The sequence below is a fragment of the Eptatretus burgeri genome, chromosome 2 (genome assembly GCF_056783735.1).
Source record: "Eptatretus burgeri isolate ZD-2024b chromosome 2, Ebu_testis_v1, whole genome shotgun sequence".
Taxonomy (NCBI): domain Eukaryota; kingdom Metazoa; phylum Chordata; class Myxini; order Myxiniformes; family Myxinidae; genus Eptatretus; species Eptatretus burgeri.
Genome location: NC_140962.1, coordinates 125,652,421 through 125,668,793, shown reverse-complemented (window position 1 = coordinate 125,668,793; position 16,373 = coordinate 125,652,421). Strand labels below are relative to the sequence as shown.

At 42.0% G+C, this 16,373-nt stretch overlaps 1 protein-coding gene across 1 annotated transcript; it reads right to left on the bottom strand.

The window, feature by feature from the left end:
• Positions 1-6,740: 6,740 nt before the first annotated feature.
• Positions 6,741-15,535, bottom strand: LOC147033008 (beta-4C adrenergic receptor-like). Its single transcript, XM_085871112.1, has 2 exons — positions 14,615-15,535; positions 6,741-7,171 (listed from the first exon to the last, which is right to left on the bottom strand). The coding sequence occupies exons 1-2, from the start codon at positions 15,254-15,256 to the stop codon at positions 6,830-6,832; spliced, it is 984 nt and encodes a 327-aa protein (XP_085727238.1). The 5' UTR covers positions 15,257-15,535; the 3' UTR covers positions 6,741-6,829.
• Between the last annotated feature and the right edge of the window lie 838 nt (positions 15,536-16,373).

Below are 16,373 nucleotides of genomic sequence, written 5' to 3'. Positions count from 1 at the left end.
CAGCAAGTTAATGTAATGCGTTAACTTACACACATTCCATTGCCTGTTTATAGCCCCATTCCACGAGCATAAGAAACAGCGTTTCACTTTATATGCACATTACTGCATTATTACAGCTTCTGTGGATACAGTTGCTTTTGTTGTTACAAATGTACAAATTCTGGTGATCTTTGCGCACATGATGGAGAACATTTCTGTTGAAACACTTGCTAAATAATGTGCAGAAAGCAATGCTCCCCATTCCTCAGGAAGTATACATTTTGGTGAACCCCAGTGCATTTCTCCAAGGGATTTGCAAAGGTGTTCCAAATTTTTAGCGTAGAAGAAGAAGAAGAAGAAGAAGAAGAAGAAGAAGAAGAAGAAGAAGAAGAAGAAGAAGAAATCAGATCATCAGGAGACCAGAGATAAAGGTCGATGGCTCAGAGGTTGTCAGACAAAAAGTTGTTTGACATCCATCAGAGAGATGACATACACATTGATGAATGATGCCACCCCCCCCCCCACCTGCAAAACACAATAATGCCATTTTATACCGAGGCTGAGAATAGAACCAGGCAAGACAGCTCAGAGGTGAGTGTGCATACATTTCGGCCATCCTACCAGCCTACTTTTAATGCTACGTTTTCTGCATGCCACCTGAAGGTCAGGGCCAGATGAAGTTGCATTCTAAGGTGTGTAGGTGTACAAGTGAAGGGGAGCAGTATCTTGGTCAGCAAGACGTTCAGCTATTTATTTGCCTTACTATTTTGCAATTGGAAGACAGAGTACACTCTTCTCTGAGTATTGAGGAGTCGGCACTATTGGTGGTTGGAGTGGTTCGTTGTTGCTACAACTCGGCTGAGAATATCTTCAACTTCATCAAAGGTCTTCGTTGGAGGATAGCAATATTTTGAGCATCAGAAAATTTCGTTCCTATTGTCTTTCGGTGTTTTGATATTGTTGCGGTTCTGCAAAGCTGAGCGCTTCCCCAATAGGCAATGGCACACAACATATAGCGGGCCTGAGACAATTATTGCATTCTTATTCGTTCCAGGTCGCCCTTTCCTTATGTGTAATGGGTTTATGGGTTTTTGCCTTGTGTTGGGTTCATGTCGGTTTTTCCCCCATATTCTCCCCGTTTTTCTCTCTTTTACTTTGAAACCACAATCAGGGGCATGCGCCATGACCACCAAGACGCGAGGTACCATGCGTGCTGCCGCATTTGCATATCCGCTCCAAAACACAGGTCAAATCGTACACCCAAATGCTTCTATTCTGTTGAAGAATTTTAACAATTTTAATTCTTCCATTGAAGTAATTGTTCTGGAGAACAAAAATTATATGTTCTGAATTGCATAAGATATCACACAAACCACTGCACTTTAAAGTTTGCGGCTCCCAGTAATGAAGGTCGGTCCTGTGTCGGGGCAAAACTTTCCACATGTTCCTAAATTTTATAAAAATGAAAATATATTTTTTAATTTCTAAAAATACATCGTTTTGTCGAAAAACGGTGGTGAGAGATTAAATTGATCTTAACTTTTTTTTCATAGGGGGATTCTAAGTTATGAGATTTAGTGTGTGTGTGTGTGTGTGTGTGTGTGTGTGTGTGTGTGTGTGTGTGTGTGTGTGTGTGTGTGTGTGTGTGTGTGTGTGTGTGTGTGTGTGTGTGTGTGTGTGTTCCTTCCAAAACTGCAAAACCATAAAACCCCGCAGCCTGCAACATTGTATGTCCACGAAAAAAAACTCCAAGGAAGTGTAAGAGTGAAAATTGGATGTTGAATTCATTAAAACACCCGTTTTGAAGATAATTAATGGCATTATTGGATTATATCCTTCATTCGGCAATCCTTGGCCACCTCACTCTGGGTCTTAAAGCTTTTCCAGGAGCTTTCATTCAAGCTTTTTTTTCTGGGTCAGGAGCCACCATGAGCCACAAGCAATAGACAGTTGTAAGAAGATGTGAGGAGCTGAGGAACTGTGAGGCACAGTGAGGCGCTGAGGTGTTGTGAGTAGCTGAGGTGCTGTGAGGCTGTCACCGGCTGTCAGAGCTGCAAGGCTGCAAGTCTGTCACTAAGGACTAAGTCACATTTGCTCTATGGCGAGGATACGGCGGCCGTACGTCCTATGAATTGACAGAAACGTGCAGCGGCGCAGAGTTTCTGAGGTGGCCTCAGGGTGGCCCTACGCCGTATGGCTATATTTTCCAGGCCATCGGGTCGTCGTGGAATGAAAGCGCGGAGTTATAACTTTTTTCATTTCTACGTTCGCCGTAGCAATTCGACAAGCCGAAACAAAAGAATTGGTAAAAAAAAGAAAAAAAAAAGAACCCACTCGTTACCATCCGTCTGGCCACACGTTCGTCTTAGGGCCTCCCTGCGGTCGCCTTGCGGGCACCTTGCGTCTGCCTTGAAAATTTTATGGCCGCCGCAGGAACGCCCTAAGGTCACCGTGCGACATCAAATCAAAGACCTACGGCACCCCCACGTTTTCGGTCTCCACAATTTATAAATTCGCTGTGCGGCTCCCCGAAAAATAAAAACACATTGTGACGGCTACATTGTGTGACCGTGGAAATACTGTGGCCGCCGTATAATTGCGAGTGGCCGTAGATTTTGGAGACCCCACGGCCGCTGTGGCAAATGTGACTTAGGCCTAACTGTCACAAAACAAACTGTCGCCAGCTCACCAACGATGTCTGGATCTGACTGGAGCTGAAAAAAACGTCACCCAGCTGTCACAAAAACTGTCAGAAAAACGGTCCTCCCGTCCTTTTTATAGGAAGCCAGTCTGGGCGGAACCTCAAGCAGACTTCAACCAAATCCACCTTGCCTATTGGTGCATCGTTGCACGTGATCAACTGTCAACCTCGCGATCATTCCTTCCTCACCAGAACGAGATGCAACCCCAAATCAACACAGGCTCGGCCCACAACGCCATGCCCGCGGTGCTGGACGAATGGCAGAAAGCAGCCAGAATTACCGAGCGAAAACGTGAAGCGCTCATAAAACGTCAACAACAACCATCACCTATCCGTTCAGCCCGACATGAACAAGAGCCAGCCAGCATCCACAGATCTGCCAAACGGGACGTCAAACTTCGATGGAAAAAGGTTGGTGTCAACGCCGGTGAAAGAGGTGGGTGTCGAACATCGATAGAAAATTGGTGGGTGAGGTAAATGATCCCCACAGCCATATTTCACAGTCAGAATAACTGCTCAGGAAAAGCCCGCGGTTTGCTTAATCAAATATCTTTTAAGTCCAAGGGGTAAATAAATCGTCCACCTCCAAGCCCACGTGTCCTGATGGAAAGGGGGTAGACGAGCCTCCATTGGGCTCACGGCTATCTCGCGTGCATGATGTGTCTGTGGTAAAGAGAAAATGGCCATCCCACAAGAAAGGAAATCTATTGGGTAGTCGATCAAGTCGAAAAAAGAAATCTCCCAAAGAAAATTTTTGAGATTTTTTTTTCTGTCCTTATTATAAGTATTTTCGTCGACATGTTTGTCTGTCTGTTGGCTGTTCTTAGAGTACCCTTATTCTGGACATTTCCATCTGTCTGTCTGTCCGCAAACCTTTGGTCAAGCCTCGGGGCTAAACCACTCAACCGATTCCAATGAAATTTGGTAGGTAGGACCAATATATCTGGGAATGGTGTGCTTTCGAATATGGGACACCGGGCCCCAGCAACGGCATAGCAACGGCCCTTTAAAGTGGTGAAAAAATCGAAAAAAAAGAAAAATCGAAGCCGAGAGTTCTGTGCGCAATCTATCTCGCTCCCTTCATGCCAATTTGCAGCCCTAACAAAAAATATTTATAGGAGGAGATAGGTTTTGGGTGAGTACATGTCGAACATTTCAGAAACGGTTAATTGCGACTATCTCTAAGAGAAAGAGTTTGATTTTGATGAAAGTTGGGTGAAATGTGTTCAATCTGGCGAGCATGTCCACAAAAATAAATGGTTGCTATGCACACCTCCGTTGCTTAGCAACAGCTAAAATACTTTATCGTACATCGTACACTTATTGTGGACTGTACAAAAAAATCAATACCTCCGAAACTGGACCTCCAAGGGATCTGTTTTTTTGTGCCCAAGGAGAATGTCTTACATGATCATATAAAAAAATAAAATCTTTAGCGAATAGAGAAATGGAATTACCAGGGCTGCCATTTGTTGGAGTCTCTTTGGAAACATGTCTGAAATTTCACAAGGCGGGTTTCTGGGCACAAACTAAGAGGGCTGTGATAATCATATTTTTGTGCTAAATTGATTGATAGCATGTACATGAATATCAGCTAGTCGCGTCGGCCAGCTTTCCATCTTGAGCGAGCAACCATGTCGCCTACCGGCTTGTTCTGGACATTTCCATTGGGTAGTCGATCCAGTCGAAAAAATGTTTTTTTTTGAGATTTGTTGTACCCTTATTATCAGTACTACTATGGCCTGTAGGGGCGTGCCCGTAGGTGCGTGCCCGTAGGTGAGTGCCAGTATGTGCAGCCTCTCTCTCTCTCTCTCTCTCTCTCTCTCTCTCTCTCTCTCTCTCTCTCTCTCTCTCTCTCTCTCTCTCAAACCTTGAAAAGGCACATCCGCGGGTCCCCAGCAATATTCCTGGCAAGTTTCAATCGTGCAAAAGAAATAATAATAAATAAATAAATAAATAAGCATTAATTGTGATGTCATTCGTGATGTCATAGCACCGTGTCCTGTCATTGGTCGACAGATAAATGGCCGTAACTTGGGAACCGCTCGTCCGATTAATATCAAACCTTGAAAAGCACATCCGCGGGGCCCCCGGCAATATTCCTGGCAAGTTTCAATCAGATCGGACCGTCGATTGTGCAAAAAAAAAAATAATTAAATAAATATACATTAATTGTGACGTCATTCGTGATGTCATAGCACCGTGTCTTATCATTGGTCGACAGATAAATGGCCGTAACTTGGGAACTGCTCGTCCGATCGATATCAAACCTCGAAAAGGCACATCTGCGGGTGCCCTGCAATATTCCTGGCAAGTTTCAATGAGATCGGACCGGCGGTCGTCGAGAAACCGCGGTCGCAGACAAACAGACAGACACACACTCAGAGATTGCTGGAATTATAGATAGATTTCAAATGGCGATTTCAGTTAATACAATGGCGATTTCGATGAAACTTAGTTGGTAGGTTCACACCATGACCTAGTTGTGTGCAAATGAGAACCGTTGCTCTGGACACCACCGTTGCCTTTGGTGCAACGGTGGTGCACCACCGTTGCCTTTGGTTTTGGAGCAACGGGACTTTGAAATTTTGAAAAATCATAAAAAAAATTATTTTTTCGAAAATCAAAAATCAGGCCACGAGCGACTGTGGGCAGTACATTCAGCCATATTGACAAAAATTTCCAGCCGGATCCTATGAAAATTGTCAGAGAAGATAGACTTTGAATGAACCCTGGTTGAAAACATTAAAAAAACGAAGTTCATTATATCTCAGAGACTATGAGTCAGATATACATGAAACTGGTATGGTAGGTTCATGGTATGTCCTAGTTATGTGTGAGAAAGAACCGTTGCGATGGAACCCTCCGTTGCCTAGCAACGGCCGAAAAAGCTCTAAATGTGGGGGTATTTTAACAAAAAAACAATCTGCAGCATTAACCCTTGAAGCGAGAATCATGAATTTTCTTGTGCTTAATCCTCAGGTCATTCCCCATCGAACGGGCCCATCGCGTCAGGTTCTATTGGGTAGTCGACTGCCCATGTCCGCCTACCGGCTTGTTATTTATCCTTCTCAATGCATCAGAGTTAGAATCCCACCAGACATGAGGATGGTCGATCCTGGACATGCATTTAGGGAAATAACTATCTGAGGACCTAAATGTTTGTGTGCATTAGTCGGATCCGATTCTGAAATCCATAACAATACAATTTCATTGGAACATGAGTATGTCTATTAAGTACATACTCTTGAAATGTGAGTGCATCTCTTATTTTGATATTTTTGTATTGTTTGAACGTGAGTTGCACCATGAGTGCATCTATTAATTTCATATTATTGGACCGTTACTTCATCTATTAATTACGTCCATTGATTACATACCATTGTAGCATACCTTTTAGACCTTTAAACCCTTCGTGCCACGAATTCCGCAATGGTGTGTGTGTGTGTGTGTGTGTGTGTGTGTGTGTGTGTGTGTGTGTGTGTGTGTGTGTGTGTGTGTGTGTGTGTGTGTGTGTGTGTGTGTGTTGGAGACAATACAATGGTCACGGGAAGGACACCTTCATGGCCTTCAGGCCTCTTCGACCCTTTAAACCTCTTTAGACCCTTTCGACCCCTTTAGACTCCTCAGACCCATTATACCCCTTCACTCACTTTTCAGACCCTAAGACCTTCACATCTTTCGAACTGTTAATACTCTTTAGACACTTTGACCGCTTTGACTTTGAACATATTTAGACATTTTAAAACCCTTTCGACCCCTTAGACTTTTAAAAACTCTTTAGACACTTTAAACCTCTTTAGATCCTTCAGCCCTTTATATCATTTCGACCCATTTCGACCCTTCAGCCCTTTACACCCTTTAATTCTGATTGATTGCTCAGATCCATTCGACTCTTTAGACCCCTTTATACCCTTTTAGAACCTTTTAACCCTTTTCGATCTTTTCAAACCTTTCGACCTCAACACCTTTCAACTTTTACACCTTTCGACCTTTAGACATTCACTCTTTTACACCTTTATTTTGTAGTCAATCACCTTTCTTTTAGTACATCCTTCCATTTATTTGCCACACAAAATACACCACACAAAACAAGTCCTGGCAAGGGTCTGCAATCTCTGATTGCTCTTTCCAGTTGACATTGTGTATTCAAGTTTGAAAAGATGGCCCCATCTTGCAAAACAAGAAGTTTTTGTATGCTGTCATGAATTCAGGGTTTCTTGAATAGAGGAAAGGGTTAAATGTTGAATTAATGTAACCAAGCCAGTTGAAAAAAATGAAAAGAGGATTGGGAATACAGAAATCACATAAAACCTTTAAAGTGTTTGCAATGAAGAAGGGAAGCCAGCATATAATGAAAACCCCCATAACCAGACTCAGTGTTTTTAATGCCCTCTTCTCACTGATGGAAACCATTAGGTTTTTAGGTTGATCCTGCAGGTTTTGTCCATTCAGTCCAAGTTGCTTATCCCGCTGGATGATCAGCTTCACCTGAAAGGAGCAAAAACACTTTAGTTCTTCTTATGCATTTTGACTCGTTGATCAAACATAATTGAGAGAAATTTTTTTTTGCGAGCTACTCGACTAGAGAGAGACAGAGGGACCAACATAGAGCAACTACATTGATATGATGTGAGCTGGATTAAGGGATGAGGAGCAGCTGAAGGAAACAGGACTTTATGCAGAAGAAAGGAAGTAGATGTCTTAGACAATGAAGGACATCGGCAAAACAAAGGCAGAAGTACAGCAGAGTAGACACAAACTTGACCAGTGTCTCCACTCTGAGCGTAGAGAAGGAGAGAGTTGGGAAATGATTGAATGTTCTGTTTCAAGGTTGGGGTCTTTCACTCGGAGAGTTGTTAATGCATGGAATGGTCTCCCTGGAAAGGTATTGGCAGCAGAAAAAGTAGGTGGGTTGTAACTATCTAATAAATAAGATTCATCGGATGACTGTCTGTCTGTCTGTCTCTCTCTCTCTCTCTCTCTCTCTCTCTCTCTCTCTCTCTCTCTCTCTCTCTCTCTCTCTCTCTCTCTCTCTCTCTCTCTCTCTCTGTCTGTCGATTTGTTTGCGTCTTTTGCAAGGACTGCCAGACTGACAACCACCAAATTTGGCACACAGCCCAAATCCCATTCGGTGATTGTCCGAAGAGTATTTTCATCCACCATCTGAGCATTTCAAGATCACTTTTCTGGCTTTTTCATTTAGATTTAATCTCATTGGTTAACACGTATCATGTGACGTAACATGGTCAAAGATCAGAACACCTAATTAGTCGAGCTATATCTTCCACCCATTAGCTCACTGTACAACTGGACTGACTCCACACACAATTGGAACCTAAATAAATAAACAAGTCTGAAGACGCCAATGGTTCACGAGCGGTATTTGACGATGTAGATTGTTTCAGAAGTCAAGGATGAAACAATGTGATAATTTTTGACCAAGATATAAAAATGATCAACATAATGTGGTACGGGTGACAGGTTAGTAACTGCAAAATGTCGAAAACCCAGTTTCGTTCAACAACTTTCAAAATTTGACCTTTGCGTTACCTTTCAAGTTCACAAAACAATGTTGTGGACATTAAAATAAGGAAACAGGATACGTGCTATAGCTTATTGGAGTTAGTTCGTCGAAGAAGGTCGAAAACCCGGTTAGATTCCCACAACTTTGAAAATTTGACCTTTGTGGTCTTTAAAGGTCAAAGGTCAAGGATTATGACCTTTGATGCAAAACTTCCTCTGGAACATTCCAGGAACAATATAACGTCATATAGGCTATATGGCATTTCACACTCCTCGGATTATCCATACTTTGATTAAATCAGCGTAAAAACAAACTTGAAGGGGGCGCCACAGGCAAGGTGTTCGAGATAGAGCAAAATGGTTTGAAGACTTTAGGTGGGGAATGACCTCAAAATTATGCATAAAAAATATTGTCATCCTGGCTCTCAAAATTTGGGCGGTCGTATGATTTTTATGTCAAAATTCGCAATTTTCTAAGTTTTTGACCTTGTGATGAAAATTAAAAATCAGACGACAAGTTTTAGATAATTTATTTTTTCTATTCAAATACTTTAGAACCCATTCCATTCAGTCAATTTCCTAGGAGAAGAGAGACTCTTTCGACCATGAGGACCCAAAATGTCCCCAAGGAACCAAAAGTGAAAAAAGCCTCTGAGGACCTAAAAGTCCCCAAGGACCCAAGAAGTCCCTGTGGACCCAAAAGTCCCTACAGACCCAAAAGCCCCCCAAGGAACCGAATGTCCCAAAGAAGTTCCCGAGGACCCAAAAGTAAAGAAAGTTCCCAAAGACCGAAAAATCCAAAAAGTCCACGAGGACCCAAAAGCCCTAAAAAGTTCATGAGGACCCAAAAGTACGAGAAAGTTCCCAAAGACCCAAAAAATTCACAAAAGTCACTTTGGATCCAAAAGTCCCAAAAAGTCCATGAGGACCAAAAAGTCTATGAGGACCAAAAAGTCTGAAAAAGTCCCCGAGGGCCCAAAAGACCAAAAATTCCCGGGCCTAAAAATCCCAAAAGTACCAAACTGTTCCCATTGACCCAAAAGTTCCCAAGTACCCAAAAGTCCCTGAGGACCCAAAAGTCCCAAAAGTACCTGAGGACCCAAATGTCCAAAAAAGTTATCGAAGACCCAAGAGTCTCAAAAGTTCATGAAGACCCAAAAGTCCCAAAAGTTCATGAAGAATGAAAAGTCCAAAAAAAGTTTCCAAGGACCCAAAAGTCCCAAAAAGTGCTGAGAACCCAAATTGAAAAGTCCCCGAGGAACTAAAAGTCCCAACAAGTCCCCAAGCACCTAAAAGTCCCCGAGGGTGCAAAATATCCAAAGACACCATTGACTCCAGATCCTGAAGACCCTTTAAGACTCGACTGCACTCCAAAAATACATTAGAACTCCCATGTTTTAAACACATGCCATGTTAAGGTATATAAAGCAGCTCAATACATACTTCTAGCATGGCATGGCATGGCATGGCATTATCATCGATACTAATAAAAGGCAATGTGTGTGTCAGTGTATCTGTGTGTCCTCCATCACTCTAAAACCATAAAACCTAGCAGCCTGAAACTTTGCATGCATACTAAGAAAACTCCAAGGAAGTGTAAGGGTGAAAATTGGGTGTTTGCATTAATTAAAATTCCACTTTTAAGATTATTACTGGAATTATTTAGGCCTTGCAAAAAATGGGAAGAAACAGACAGACAGACATCCGATTAATCTTATTTATTAGATACTAGCAAATACAACCTGTCGCTTTGGGGTATTAAGGAGGGTTAAGGGAGAGAGAGAGAGAGAGAGAGAGAGAGAGAGAGAGAGAGAGAGAGAGAGAGAGAGAGAGAGAGAGAGAGAGAGAGAGAGAGAGAGAGAGAGAGAGAGAGAGAGAGAGAGAGAGAGAGAGAGAGAGAGAGAGAGAGAGAGAGAGAGAGAGAGAGAGAGAGAGAGAGAGAGAGAGAGAGAGAGAGAGAGAGAGAGAGAGAGAGAGAGAGAGAGAGAGAGAGAGAGAGAGAGAGAGAGAGAGAGAGAGAGAGAGAGAGAGAGAGAGAGAGAGAGAGAGGGAGGGAGGACTGAGGATGTGCCTGATGAAGGATATAATTAAATCAGGCTGTTAATTATCTTCAAAAAGGGTGTTTTAATTAACCCAATCATCTAATTTTCACTCTTGCACTTCCTTGGAGTTCCCTGAGTGTGCCTGCAAAGTTTCAGGTTGCTTGGTTTTATGGTTTTGGAGTTATGAAGGCAGCACACTGACACACACACACGCATAGATTAAAATTGCAAATGTCACCCATCACTTTGCTGACAGGAATACTAAAAGGGGGGTGGAAAAAGAGAGGTGGGGAAGAGTGAGGTGGTGGAGGGGGAAAGGGCGAGGAGAGAGGGGGAGCGAGGGTGGGGGAAGGGAAGGCAGTGCAAGGTGAAGGGAAGGTAATAAAACACGCCCAAACAGTAATAGTTTCTTTTTAACTACCGTGTTCTCTATAAAACCGAGCGGGAGCATTTAAAACCCACGCTATCTACCTGGCACAGGTGTGCATGCTCGTACATGCAGCAACATTTGCACCCCTCCGGTCTGCTCACTCCGAATACAATTCATACTTGATATCCTCTGAGGAAGCTGCTTTAGATTCAAAACTAAGCTGCCAATCCGAAATAGTCCTCTTCCCAGAGAGGGAGGGGGAGTGGTGGGAGAGTGAGGGAGGGGAAGGATAGAGAAGTGAGGTGGCAGAGAGGATGGAGGGAGAACAGAGGGGGGAGGGGCGAGTAGCGAGAGGGAGGATGGAGAGACGGGGGAGCAAGGAGTGAGGAGGGTGGGGAAGCACAGAGAGCGAGGAAGGGGGGATGGGGAGACCGAGGGAGGGGGATGGGGAGAGCGAGGGAGGGGGATGGGGAGAGCGAGAGAAGGGGGATGGGGGAAAGCGAGTGAGGGGGATGGGGAGAGCGAGGGAGGGGGATGGGGAGAGCGAGAGAAGGGGGATGGGGGAAAGCGAGTGAGGGGGATGGGGAGAGCGATGCCTAACCAAACGTCGCTATACACTCCTCGAGTGGGGGTGGGTGTGAAGAGGACAGCAGTAAGTGGGGAGATGGAGGGGGGGGGTTGGGAGGAGGGAAGCATGAGGGGAGGCCAGGAGGGAAGGGAAGGCAGTGCGAGGGGAGGCATGGGGGTGGCAGAGTGATGATGATTCGTCGGTATGATGGACAAACATTCGATAATATGAGTAAGCAAAGTGATAAAAACAACTTTATTGTTAAGAAATCATTGTAGCCTGTTCCAAGTCAAAGCATGGTTGAGCAGGCCAAAAAACATGGCAGTTTCAAACCTCAGTGAAGTAACCCAGGAATCACTTTGGAGTAATGGAGTTGACACGCACGCACGCACGCACGCACGCACGCACGCACGCACGCACGCGTGCATGCGTGCACACACACACACACACAAAATAAAAACTCGATATCACTGTGAAACACTTTGGTGATGATAACAACAACAACACACATTAACATGATAAATGAAACGCATGATCATAAACACAAACCGAATCGGCAACTGATCAGGAAAATACCACAAGAGAATTCAAACTTCACCGCCGAGAGCCAAACAACAATTAAACTAGAAGGGCACTTGGTTTAGTGCATTACTCCACCATGTAATGCCTGATCCATGAGAACATTTTGGGCCCAATACATTTTTGAAATATCATGCTATACAGTACTCTATCGGTTTTGGCCCTATATCTCAATGATGAAGAATCACTTAAAAAGTTAAATAATTCTCGTATCAAGATCCGGATTTGGATCTTCACCAACATAGAATCAAGTTGTCATGCTTACATACCCAACCTGTCCACCAAGTTTCATCTGAATCCATCCACAACTTTTTGAGATATCTTGCTATATATTAGTTTTGCCCTTTCTTAAAATGGTGAAGATGAACTTAAAAAATTGTCAGATCTGGATGCGGATCCTCACCAAAATTGAAACAATTCTTCTTTGTCAGACACCCAACGTGTCCACCAAGTTTTGTCCAAATCTGTCCACAACTTTTTGAGATATCGTGCTACATATCATTTTTGCCCGATCTCTCACGGTTTAGAATCACTTAAAAAATTCTAGTAGTCGGATCCGGATCAGGTTCTTCACCAAAATAAAACCAGTTTATTCTTGTGAAAAACCCAACCTGTCCACAAAACTTCATCCGGATGCGTCCACACCATTTCGAGATACCCTGTCACACACCCAACCTGTCCACAAAATCTAATCCGGATCCATCCACAACTTTTTGAGATATCCTGCACATATGCAGACAAACAGACAAACAGACAAACAAACAAACAAGAAAAAGACGTCGTGCAGAGCATGATACTTTCAAAATCCACCCCTCTCTCCATAGGATGCCATGGATTCATCAAATTGTCCTTTTCATTAAGATGAAAATTGACAATCTTAATCAAAGCTCAGGTCAATCGGATGAAAATTGATTATTTTTTCTCATTGAAGTTGATGATTTCAGATTGAAAATAATGAATAAGTTTGACCTTGAGTTGATCGTTGACGGTTTGAGCTCAAAAATAGTTGGTTTCCCAATCCATTGACACAATATGCAAAGTTGTTCAAATTTCAAGCCAATAGGATGAAAAATGACGATTTTAGAAATTTGACCTCAAGATCAATCGACTCTCAGTTGAGACTCCCTCTACAGTTTGGTAAAGTTTAATGACGACTGGTTTGGAATTGTAAGCGATAAACAAACAAACAGACAGAGAGAATAACAAAATCGACTGACCAATATACTTGAAAAATCTTTTATTTTGCAAGTAACAAACAGAGAGGGGTCAAAACATAACCCCCTTCACCTTTGGTAACAGGTTAAAATCGTACATTTTTTTTGCTGTGGTTTTATTCAAGTTTAGTTTGAGTGCAATGTTGATGCAGACAGGCCTTTGCATTTTGAAATGCTTTCGAGTTATTATTGTAATTACATAAATACTTTTTTTTCTCGTGATATATTGACTCTGTCTAACATATCTTCTTTTCTCAATGAAAAATTTTATGTTATAATTACGTAATTTTATGTTATTGGTCGTAATAACTTAAACATGTTATCTTTCTTCTGGACGAGAGAGAGAGAGAGAGAGAGAGAGAGAGAGAGAGAGAGAGAGAGAGAGAGAGAGAGAGAGAGAGAGAGAGAGAGATATATATATATATATATATATATATATATATATATATATATATATATATATATATATATATATATATATATATATCGAGTTCTTTTAGAGCACAACTTATTTTAACCATTCGAGCTGTTATCATCAAATTTTCAACAAACCTGAAGGAGAATATGGAGGCCACTAATTCCTAAAAAAAATAAAAAAAATTCAAGTTTGTTCAAATACAAAAAGCGGACATGGACAGGCTTTGCATTACTTTGAGATGCCTTCTCGTGTAAACGTTCTATGTTTTGGTTGTGTATTTCATGATAACTCTAATGGTATGCATTCATGATAGCTCCAAAAATTGTACTCTTTGACTTGTGGTGATGGTGGTGGTGGTGGAGACCCAAACTTTTAACCGAGCCAACGAGGTTTCATGAAAAGTCCAGAATGTTTTCATGAACAATGGCCACTCCTGATTGTTTATGATTTCTTTGAAAGAGATGGAAATTTTCACAGTGCAACCATGGGATTTACCTTTTCCACAGTGATAAGCAGAACACCCATGAGAGGAATAGCAACAAGGTTTAATCTTCTCCACCACCGAACCACTCACTGCAGTGGATATCGAATTCTACAAGTGTAAAAGTGTTATGTATTGTCAGATACAAGCAGTTCATTAAACTTTTAACTTTTCCTTGTACATTGAATGGTTAATTTCAGAATAAATAATATAACAACTCCAACCAGCCAGCAACTTTCATGATTCATTTTGACGAATACATTTATGACTGTTCAATATGGCAGTGACCGAGCATAAAATTGTAACCGTAAATTTATTCGAAAAATGAAACAATCATCAATGGAGTGATTAAAATGGTGTAATGATGAAAACAACTCGTGGAGTTGATTAAAAAGGAATTTAAATTGAAAAATGAAAGTTTCTTCAAATACAATCCAAAGACTTTTTGATTCCTCATTGGACTCATTCAGTTATTCATCATAAAATTTAATTTTGTGATTCATGAAGACATTTTTCGAAGATTTAAAAAAAAATTATGATAAAGTTGCATAATTTACTCTTCCACTCCATTATTCATATTCTGAAAACCATGACATCACAACAAAGAGGATTGCTGCATCTTTTAACAAATAATTCAACTTTATAATTACCTATTATAATTCATGGAACATTTAAGTGACAGGTAAATAAGACACCAGTCTTGTTTCATGAAGTTGAGGACACCAAAAGCAATTACCTGACGTTCAGCCTCCTTTAACACTCGATTGTATACAAATATCATGATGATAAGTGGGATGTAGAAAGCGATTGCAGAGCTAATAATGGCAAAATATTTGTTGGTGATGAAATCGCAACATCTTGGATCATCATAACAAGCCTGGGCTGCAGGATCGCCTGAACGCCACCAGCCAAGGTGGATTGGGAGGATGGAAATTGTACCAGAAACTAACCACGCACACATAATGAGGATGTAAGCTCGGCGTCGAGTCATGATCGACTGATAGCGCAGCGGAGACGTGATGGCCACATATCGATCAATCGCGATTGTGCACAGAGTCTCGATACTGGCAGTGACTGAAAGAATGTCGATGGAAGTCCACATAGCACACATTGTTGAGCCAGTACTCCAATAGCCGATGATAAGAAGAGCAGCACCAGGAGGCATGATGAGTGCACCAATTAGTAGATCGGCACAGGCGAGTGAACTCAGAAAACAGTTAGTAACTCCTTGCATCAATCGTTTGTTACTCGAAATTGCTCCGAGAACCAGAATATTTCCTGCAACTGTTATTATTATCAAGAAAATGAAAAATGTTCCGAGAGCAATAATAGGCTGAAGTAACATCTCCGAATTGTTTGAATTATTACTGCTATTCATCTTGCTCACTGCTGATCATCTTCGAGTGAATCACAAACCGTAAAGATATTTAACTGGGTTCCACGTCTCCAGAGTAAGGATTCTTTCTACAATTATCGTGCAATGCACCAACTGGAGTTTGTGCAACTAACTCTCTCGAGATGTCTGTTTTAATTGGTGTTGATCAAACTTGATCAAATGGTGTTGTGTTTATCTGAACATTTTACAGCAAGTTAATGTAATGCGTTAACTTACACACATTCCATTGCCTGTTTATAGCCCCATTCCACAAGCATAAGAAACAGCGTTTCACTTTATATGCACATTACTGCATTATTACAGCTTCTGTGGATACAGTTGCTTTTGTTGTTACAAATGTACAAATTCTTGTGATCATTGCGCACATGATGGAGAACATTTCTGTTGATTCGCTTGCTAAATAATGTGCAGAAAGCAATGCTCCCCATTCCTCAGGAAGTATACATTTCGGTGAACCCCAGTGCATTTCTCCAAGGGATTTGGAAAGGTGTGCCCAATTTTTTGGCGAAGAAGAAGAAGAAGAAAGATCAGATCGTCCGGGGAGCAGAGAAGGTCGATGGTTCAGAGGTTGTCAGACAAGAAGCCCAATTTGACATCCATTAGATGTCGAATATGGCATACACACTGATGAATCACCCCCCACCTGCAAGACACAATAATGCCATTTTATGCCTAGGCTGAGAAATGAACCAGGCAAGACAGCTCAGAGGTGAGTGTGCATACATTTCGGCCATCCTGCCAGCCTACTTTTCTGCATGCCACCTGAAGTTCAGGGCCAGATGAAGTTGCATTCTAAGGTGTGTAGGTGTACAAGTGAAGGGGAGCAGTATCTTGGTCAGCAAGACATTCAGCTATTTATTTGCCTTACTATTTTGCAATTGGAAGACAGAGTACACTCTTCTCTGAGTATTGAGGAGTCGGCACTATTGGTGGTTGGAGTGGTTCGTTGTTGCTACAACTCGGCTGAGAATATCTTCAACTTCATCAAAGGTCTTCGTTGGAGGATAGCAATATTTTGAGCATCAGAAAATTTCGTTCCCATTGTCTTTCGGTGTTTTGATATTGGTGCGGTTCTGTAAAGCCGGGCGCTTCCCCAATA

Coding starts and splice junctions, on each gene's coding strand:
- LOC147033008 (XM_085871112.1), bottom strand. CDS start 15,256: ATGAATAGCAGTAATAATTCAAACAATTCGGAGATGTTACTTCAGCCT. Junction 7,172..14,614: donor TAAAGGAGGCTGAACGTCAG/GTAATTGCTTTT, acceptor TGCTCCTTTCAG/GTGAAGCTGATCATCCAGCG.